Raw genomic sequence first — 10,000 nt, 5'->3', positions numbered from 1 at the left:
TGTGTGTGTGTGTGTGTGTGTGTGTGTGTGTGTGTGTGTGTGTGTGTGCTCACGGTAGCCGCTCTGTGAGATGAGGAAGCTCTGCTCCTCCACGTTGTGTGTGTGTGTGTGTGTGTGTGTGTGCTCACGGTAGCCGCTCTGTGAGATGAGGAAGCTGTGCTCCTCCACGTTGTGTGTGTGTGTGTGTGTGTGTGTGTGTGTGTGTGTGTGTGTGTGTGTGTGTGTGCTCACGGTAGCCGCTCTGTGAGATGAGGAAGCTCTGCTCCTCCACGTTGTGTGTGTGTGTGTGTGTGTGTGTGTGTGTGTGTGTGTGTGCTCACGGTAGCCGCTCTGTGAGATGAGGAAGCTCTGCTCCTCCACGTTGTGTGTGTGTGTGTGTGTGTGTGTGTGCTCACGGTAGCCGCTCTGTGAGATGAGGAAGCTGTGCTCCTCCACGTTGTGTGTGTGTGTGTGTGTGTGTGTGTGTGTGTGTGTGTGTGTGTGTGTGTGTGTGCTCACGGTAGCCGCTCTGTGAGATGAGGAAGCTCTGCTCCTCCACGTTGTGTGTGTGTGTGTGTGTGTGTGTGTGTGTGTGTGTGTGTGTGTGTGTGTTTGTGCTCACGGTAGCCGCTCTGTGAGATGAGGAAGCTCTGCTCCTCCACGTTGTGTGTGTGTGTGTGTGTGTGTGTGTGTGTGTGTGTGTGTGTGTGTGTGTGTGTGCTCACGGTAGCCGCTCTGTGAGATGAGGAAGCTCTGCTCCTCCACGTTGTGTGTGTGTGTGTGTGTGTGTGTGTGTGCTCATGGTAGCCGCTCTGTGAGATGAGGAAGCTGTGCTCCTCCACGTTGTGTGTGTGTGTGTGTGTGTGTGTGTGTGTGTGTGTGTGTGTGTGTGTGTGTGTGTGTGTGTGTGCTCACGGTAGCCGCTCTGTGAGATGAGGAAGCTGTGCTCCTCCACGTTGTGTGTGTGTGTGTGTGTGTGTGTGTGCTCACGGTAGCCGCTCTGTGAGATGAGGAAGCTCTGCTCCTCCATGTTGTGTGTGTGTGTGTGTGTGTGTGTGTGTGTGTGTGTGTGTGTGCTCACGGTAGCCGCTCTGTGAGATGAGGAAGCTCTGCTCCTCCACGTTGTGTGTGTGTGTGTGTGTGTGTGTGTGTGTGTTTGCTCACGGTAGCCGCTCTGTGAGATGAGGAAGCTCTGCTCCTCCACGTTGTGTGTGTGTGTGTGTGTGTGTGTGTGTGTGTGTGTGTGTGTGTGTGTGCTCATGGTAGCCGCTCTGTGAGATGAGGAAGCTGTGCTCCTCCACGTTGTGTGTGTGTGTGTGTGTGTGTGTGTGTGTGTGTGTGTGTGTGTGTGCTCACGGTAGCCGCTCTGTGAGATGAGGAAGCTCTGCTCCTCCATGTTGTGTGTGTGTGTGTGTGTGTGTGTGTGTGTGTGTGTGTGTGTGTGTGTGTGTGTGTGTGCTCACGGTAGCCGCTCTGTGAGATGAGGAAGCTCTGCTCCTCCACGTTATATGTGTGTGTGTGTGTGTGTGTGTGTGTGTGTGTGTGTGTGTGCTCACGGTAGCCGCTCTGTGAGATGAGGAAACTCTGCTCCTCCACGTTGTGTGTGTGTGTGTGTGTGTGCGTGTGTGTGTGTGTGTGTGCTCACGGTAGCCGCTCTGTGAGATGAGGAAGCTGTGCTCCTCCACGTTATGTGTGTGTGTGTGTATGTGTGTGTGTGTGTGTGTGTGTGTGTGTGTGTGTGTGTGTGTGTGTGTGTGTGTGTGCTCACGGTAGCCGCTCTGTGAGATGAGGAAGCTGTGCTCCTCCACGTTATGTGTGTGTGTGTGTATGTGTGTGTGTGTGTGTGTGTGTGTGTGTGTGTGTGCTCACGGTAGCCGCTCTGTGAGATGAGGAAGCTCTGCTCCTCCACGTTGTGTGTGTGTGTGTGTGTGTGTGTGTGTGTGTGTGTGTGTGTGTGTGTGTGTGCTCACGGTAGCCGCTCTGTGAGATGAGGAAGCTGTGCTCCTCCACGTTGTGTGTGTGTGTGTGTGTGTGTGTGTGTGTGTGTGTGTGTGCTCACGGTAGCCGCTCTGTGAGATGAGGAAGCTGTGCTCCTCCACGTTGTGTGTGTGTGTGTGTGTGTGTGTGTGTGTGTGTGTGTGTGTGTGTGTGTGTGTGTGTGTGTGTGTGTGTGTGTGTGTGTGTGTGTGTGTGTGTGTGTGTGTGTGCTCACGGTAGCCGCTCTGTGAGATGAGGAAGCTCTGCTCCTCCACGTTGTGTGTGTGTGTGTGTGTGTGTGTGTGTGTGTGTGTGTGTGTGTGTGTGTGTGTGTGTGTGTGTGTGTGTGTGCTCACGGTAGCCGCTCTGTGAGATGAGGAAGCTCTGCTCCTCCACGTTGTGTGTGTGTGTGTGTGTGTGTGTGTGTGTGTGTGTGTGTGTGTGTGTGCTCACGGTAGCCGCCCTGTGAGATGAGGAAGCTGTGCTCCTCCACATTGTGTGTGTGTGTGTGTGTGTGTGTGTGTGTGTGTGTGTGTGTGTGTGTGTGTGTGTGTGTGTGTGCTCACGGTAGCCGCTCTGTGAGATGAGGAAGCTGTGCTCCTCCACGTTGTGTGTGTGTGTGTGTGTGTGTGTGTGTGTGTGTGTGTGTGTGTGTGTGCTCACGGTAGCCGCTCTGTGAGATGAGGAAGCTCTGCTCCTCCACGTTGTGGACGCTGGTCAGTTCCGACTCGTCCTTGTGGCATGCGGTCAGTGCAGCCGTCCAGCTCTTCGGCTCCCGCCGCAGCTTGTAGCACTGGCCGTAGTACGGAACCCAGCCCGCCGGACAGTAGAACGGCTGCTGGCTCGCTGGACACACACACACACACACACACACACACACACATGTACAAACACATACACACACACACACACACACACACACACACACACACACACGTACAAACACATACACACACACACACACACACACACACACACACACATGTACAAACACATACACACACACACACACACACACACACACACACACATGTACAAACAAACACACACACACACACACACAGAGGAATCATCAGATAGCTATTTCCTATAAACCTGTAGAACATTCAGCCAATGAAAACATTCTGTTCTACCCAGCTCAAGAAGAACATTCGGTTCTACATGGCTCACGTTACGTATACTGTATCACATTTGGTTCTACCTAGCTCAAGTTATATATCACATTTGGTTCTGCGAAGCTTATGCATGACATTCAGCCAACAAAAATATTCAGTTCTACTAGGGATGGGCACAATTAATCGACGATCGATGATTGATCAGATTACATACATTTGTTATCAATTAACACTAAAAGCGCCGTGCCGTTCTGACCCACTTATACCTAGAAGCGCCGCGCCCCGGTCATTAGACCGCTTTGACGTCCTACTAGAAGCGCCGTGCTGGTGTAAACTACTTAACACTTGGAGGTCCGGGGCCTTTTCAGGCACTTTGAGGCAGTGTGCTATACCTTGAGATTTCTTGAAGTTTGAACTTGAAGTTTTTCATCTAACTATCTCCCTCTCCATTGACCAAAAGTCTCCATCTCCATTGACCATTGGCCATCCGTACAGCGTCAAGTGGCGCAATGCTTTCTCTCTCGTCTAGCACTCAATCGACTTGGCTTCAACCCCAGCCATGAGTGGGATTTTGTAGCTTACATTGACTGAATTCGTTGAACGTTTTTCAACGACGATGAACAGTTTTTTGTTAAATTAAATGTTTACCATTTTGTTAATGGTAAACAGTACTGTGATTTCTATCCGGACCTTCTATCCGGACCTTGTCGTGAATTTGGACTGTGCAGGAGGCGAAATCAGTCGGACATAGACAATGTGATAGCCTTCGTTCAGTAGGCACTGCATGGGAATGGACAGATGCAGGGGTATCGTTCAAGTACAGCTCGCTAATATCAAGCCCCGCCGTTTGTTTATTCCAGATAGTTTGTTATTAAAACCCATTAACGAAAAATAATTGTTCGTCGACGTTAAAAAATGGTCATTGAATTCAGTCAATGTAAGCTACTGTAGGCCTACAAAATTTCTCTTATGGCTGGGATTGAACCCGGGTCGGCTGAATGCTAGACAAGGGAGCTAGCGTTGCGCCACTTGACGCTGTAGCCTACAAACAGAGGTATCTGTTGGTAAATCAATAGTAAGTAGTGGTTTATTTACTGCAAATATGTAAGAAAATGCGTATACATTAGTCTGAGCTTTAAAAGATACTAATAGAAGATATACAACTCAGAAGATATACAACTATAAATGTACGTAGCCTAGGCATACTAAGTAAGCCCAAATAAATCCATAAGAGAACTTTGTCCAAGTCCATAGTTGCCCGCAGATGAATGATTAGGCCGAAACTAATTTAAATTCGACGAGTTTCATCTGGAAATAATCGCTTGCCAATGTCCTTTGTTAGTTGTGCGCAGACGAATAATTTGGCCGAAACTAATTTAAATAGGCTAGACCTACGACGAATTTCAGCTGAAAATAATTTTTACACACGTAGGCCCATGACTAATAGAACAACGTCGCAACGTTTTCAAAACAAACTTGCATTTTACCACTGTAAATCGCCTCCATAGACTATGCCATGTAAATGAAATAAATAAATAGTTATTAAAATAAATCACATATATAATACTTATTGCACATACTATATAAACTATATGTTTTATGGTAAAATATTATTCTCATGCCCGACTGACAGGAGCCCTTGCGCCATCTGCTGTGAGAAAAGAGAACAGCAGCCTGAAAAAACATGGCCGAACGTGAGACTGGCAGTGTTGTCACATAAGTAAGAGCAAAATAGCTCTAAACTAGCTTGTACCAGTGTGCTTTTGATCATGTAAAAATACTGGGTGATAAAACACGCGTATTTAGGAAAATTCGTGAAAGTAGGGTCCTGGAATTTAATGAGTGAAAAAATGTATTTTTTGGAATAATCTGGCTAGATGATCAATACATACACAGGACCACTGGCGTAATCTGGCTAGATTATCAATACATACACAGCACCACTGGCGTAATCTGGCTAGATTATCAATACATACACAGGACCACTGGCGTAATCTGGCTAGATTATCAATACATACACAGCACCACTGGCGTAATCTGGCTAGATTATCAATACATACACAGGACCACTGGCGTAATCTGGCTAGATTATCAATACATACACAGCACCACTGGCGTAATCTGGCTAGATTATCAATACATACACAGGACCACTGGCGTAACGTCTGTGCTGTTGCCCTTGCGGCAGATGTAGCCCATCTTCTTGTTGCAGTTGAAACTTTCCCACTTGGATGCTTTCATAGGATTTAACACTCCACAATTCAGACCTGGCTCCAATGAGGGGTGACCTGGCAACCCACACAAAATCAGAGAATTTAGTTATGACCTGGCAACCCACACAAAATCAGAGGATTTAGTTATGACCTGGCAACTCACACAAAATCAGAGCCGTAAAATGCATACCTTCAGCTGGTTTACCCAGTTTACGATGGCAATTCAGCTGCTTTTGCTTGTCGTACCACCTCAAGCTGGTCATTTTTAGTTGGTGTTGCTGGTCTATACTGCTGTTTTTTACTGGTCATGCCAGCTGGTGTTGGTCATTGTAGCAAACCAGCATGACCATTTTACACCAACAATGTTAAGCTTGGCAGGCTGGTCACCAGCAAGACCAGCTGTATACCACACGACAGGCTGGTCACACCAGCATGACCAGCTTCCTCAGATGGTCACGCCAGCATGTCCACCTGATGGCATAACCAGCTACACCCGCAAAGACCAGCAAGAGCTGGAAGAAAACCAGCAAAGACCAGCTAAAGCCAGCAACCAGTATAAGCTGGTTTCTTGCTGTTTTTCTTCAGTAGGGCCCTGCTGAAAAAAACAGCAAGAAACCAGCTTAGGCTGGTAGCTGGTTTTAGCTGGTTTTAGCTGGTCTTTGCCCAAAACACAGTTAGTATTGCTGGTCTTTGCTGGTGTAGCTGGTTAGGCCACCAGCTAGACATGCTGGCGTGACCATCTGAGGAAGCTGGTCGTGCTGGTGTGACCAGCCTGTCGTTTGGGATACAGCTGGTTTAAGATGGTCATGCTGGTGACCAGCCTGTCCAGCTTGACAAAGATGGTCAAGCTGGTTTTCTAGAATAACCAACATAAGCTGGCGTGGCCAGTAAAAACCAGCAATGTAGACCAGCAACACCAACTAAAATGACCACCTTAAGGTGGTACGACAATCAAAACCAGCTGAATTACCATCATATGCTGGGTAAACCAGCTGAAGGTGTGTTTTCGCAAGAGTTTTGCTGGTCTAGCTGGTTAACCATCAAAGGGTGGTCAAACAAGCTGGTTAACAAGCTGGTCAACCAGCAAACCACCTTTAGCTGGTCAGGCTGTTTTTTTCAGCAGGGGGTACAGATATAGTACAAATGAACAACTATGCATACACACACATAGATACAGTGTGTGTGTGTGTGTGTGTGTGTGTGTGTGTGTGTGTGTGTGTGTGTGTGTGTGTGTGTATCTATCTGCACCCACCTGGAGCCCAGTTTAAGTATCTGAAGGGATTGCTGTTGCTCCACTGCCAGCCGCTCTGAAAATCCAAACTGTTCAGGCCAATCCAGAGAGAGGTGCCTAGGATGTTAGTCAGACCTGACACACACACACACACGCAAACACACACACATACATACATACAGTTTATGATGGATATATTTAGTATTTATGCATGTGTGCAGTGCTTAATTTGAGCCGGAACAAGTCGGAACAAGATCCGGAACCTCCGACGTTGGATCCGGCAGTTATTCAAGGCTTAAAGGAACACTTCACCGTTTTTTCATAGTAAACTACATTATTTTATTAACTAAAACGAGTTGATACATACCTCTCACATTTCAATGCGTGCACTCACTGGCTCTGGCGCACAGCGTAACTTTGATAGCACTTAGCTAGCCCAATGCATTCATTAGGATCCAAACAGAGATGAAGTTAGAAGCGACCAAACACCTCCATGTTTTCCCTATTAAAATACAGTTACACGAGTAGTCACACGACCAAGTATGGTGAGACAAAATAAAACGTGGTGCATTTGTATGCAGGTAAGAAGGATAACTATATTGTGTGGCGCAGTAATATCCTCACTCTTGCACTTTCAGTTTCACTTTGGAGTGAGGATATTACTGCGCAGAGTCTAAGTCCTAATGAATGCATATAAATGCTATCAAAGTTGCGCCGCGTGCCAGAGCCAGTGAGTGCACGCATTGAAACGTGAGAGGTATGTATCAACTCGTCTTAATTAAGGGAATAACATAGTATAATATGAAAAAACTGTGAAGTGTTCCTTTAATTTGAGATCCGGAACCTCTGACATTAGATCCGGCAGCTATTTAATTAGACCCACCACCTCCATGACCATATCACAATGAAATAAAGCAAGTCATAATTAATTCATTCACTAAATAAAAGTTCGTTCGGACCTTTGGGCCGCGGTCAACACTGTCATCTCAAGTGCAGAGTGTGAGCGGGTTTTTTCGCAGATTAACTTAATAGAGCATCCCCCCCCCCCCCATCACCTCCTCACAACTCTTTATTTGCCTTGTCGGCCCACCATTTAGGCTACCCCGTTCAATCCCATTCCCTACGTGAAATCATGGATTGCCAAAGGACGTAGAACTGCACGGGTTCTGAGTAGGGAAATAGAGGCCAGGGTGTCTATGGATAGGCCTACTATTATGGGCTGTTTTGGACAAATACTGTATGTGTGTAAGTAAAATTAAGTCTTAATTATTCTCTGCTGGTGCTCTCAATATATTGTAATCTTTGTTTTATTTAGATAGATAGATAGATAGATACTTTATTGATCCCCAAGGGGAAATTCAAGGAAATTTGTTATTGATTCATTGTGTTGCCTTAACGTGTGTGTGGAGAGTTAACGTAAGGGCGAACTTTGAGTGAGTGTTGTGTGCCTGTTTGGAGTTCATCCTTTTACTCTGAGTGTTGTCCGTTGTGGTTAAAACAACCGTGGTTACTGTCTCGCTGTGTTGGCGAAATAAAGCCATAAACATGCAAATCTGCACTCTATCTCAGCACTCGGTAACTGTTTTAATTGTAGTGCATACAGAACCGTTAGTAGCCTAAGCGTCGTCGTCCCGCCGACCCTTCATTTATTTATTTTAACACCCATCCTCTGCGTTCCGGCACCTACCACTTTACAAATTAAGCACTGCATGTGTGTGTGTGTGTGTGTGAGAGAGAGATAGATAGAGAGAGAGCACACATCATATGTTAAGGCACTGTGCTAATATAACTGATTACATCCAGCACATATGCTAAGGCACTGATTATACTAGTAGCCTACATAGCATATGCTAAGGCACTGATTATCCTATACGGGGTCATCCCTATGTTCCCCGGGTCCTATGTTCCCCGTTTTTCCCCAAAAGGGTCCTATGTTCCCCAGTTTCAATACATACCGGGGAACATAGGACCCTTTTTGGGAAAAGCGGGGAACATAGGACCCTTTCTAAAATTTAAGAAAAAAAGGGTCCTATGTTCCCCGTTCCCATACAAAGTAGGGAACATAGGTACGCTCCCGATTATACTAGCACATAGCATATGCTAAGGTACTGGTTATACTAGCACATAGCATATGCTAAGGCACTGATTATATTAGCACATAGCATATGCTAAGGCACTGATTATACTAGCACATAGCATATGCAAAGGCACTGATTACATTAGCACATAGCATATGCTAAGGCACTGATTACATTAGCACATAGCATATGCTAAGGCACTGATTATACTAGCACATAGCATATGCTAAGGCACTGATTATACTAGCACATAACATATGCTAAGGCACTAATTATATTAGCACACAGCATATGCTAAGGCACTGATTATATTAGCACATAGCATATGCTAAGGCACTGATTACACTAGCACATATGCTAAGGCACTGAAAACACTAGCACATAGCATATGCTAAGACACTGATTATACTAGCACATAGCAAATGCTAAGGCACAGATTAAACTAGCACATAGCATATGATAAGGCACTGATTACACTAGCACATAGCATATGCTAAGACACTGATTACACTAGCACATAGCATATGCTAAGACACTGATTACACTAGCACATATGCTAAGGCACCGATTCCACTAGCACATAGCATATGCGAAGGCACCGATTCCACTAGCACATACACTAAGGCACTGGGCTGATTAGAGTGTACCTGAAATGTACGTCTGCTCATGCAGTTCCACAATGCTGAGCAAGTCTGCCCCCTGCTGTTGGCAGCTGGCACGTGCCTGATGCCACGTCAGAACTGCCTGTGTGTTCCTCTGGTACAAAACGCCAGTCACAGGGTCCGTATCCCAGCCAGAGGAACCTACACACACCAATACAAAAAACATGATTGTGTGTGTGTGTGTGTGTGTGTGTGTGTAGGGATGGGCAATATTTCCGATATGTATTTACATTATGTATTTAAAACATGAATACAAAATACAAAATACTATTTTATAATTTGTATTTGATTGGGATGGTGGATGACATCATATACTGTTAAAAAATGAAAAGTCAAGGCAGTCCAATTTATCAAACCATATTACGTTACAATTACATTTTACTTTTGAATTAAATATTGTGTTCAAATAATCATTTCAATCGAGTAATCCCTTTCTCTAGCGGAATCATGTAAGCGTATTCATGGGTTTCATCTCATTCATTCACCTGACCCCGCCTCTTCCGCTACGTAGCTAAGATGGCTGCCATTGAGTGTGAAAAGTGTACCCTGATCCACACTCAGCATTTTGCTCAGTTTAAGCAAAGTCCTTTTAAGGCAAGTCACGTCACTCGGCAGCGTTATTGGCCATGGGGTCGGGCAGCGACTTTGACCGGAACAAAACCAGGCCCTATCTAAATGAATGGGGAGAGAGCCGGAATTCCATGCTCCGAGGTGTAAAGGTTTCTAATGGTGTCACGTATATGTT

At 45.9% G+C, this 10,000-nt stretch overlaps 1 protein-coding gene across 2 annotated transcripts in view; it reads right to left on the bottom strand.

The window, feature by feature from the left end:
• Nucleotides 1–10,000, bottom strand: part of mrc1a (mannose receptor, C type 1a) — a 56,399-nt gene that overhangs the window by 35,196 nt on the left and 11,203 nt on the right. For both annotated transcript variants that reach the window (XM_062521463.1, XM_062521464.1), the window contains exons 4-7: nucleotides 9,241–9,396; nucleotides 6,537–6,650; nucleotides 5,216–5,359; nucleotides 2,620–2,802 (exon numbers count right to left, since the gene is read on the bottom strand). In XM_062521463.1, the coding sequence (XP_062377447.1) occupies nucleotides 2,620–2,802; nucleotides 5,216–5,359; nucleotides 6,537–6,650; nucleotides 9,241–9,396 (597 nt within the window). The remainder of the gene's footprint in view (nucleotides 1–2,619; nucleotides 2,803–5,215; nucleotides 5,360–6,536; nucleotides 6,651–9,240; nucleotides 9,397–10,000) is intronic.

This window comes from Sardina pilchardus, chromosome 19 (assembly GCF_963854185.1).
Source record: "Sardina pilchardus chromosome 19, fSarPil1.1, whole genome shotgun sequence".
Lineage (NCBI taxonomy): Eukaryota > Metazoa > Chordata > Actinopteri > Clupeiformes > Clupeidae > Sardina > Sardina pilchardus.
This window is presented reverse-complemented; position numbering and strand designations above follow the sequence as displayed.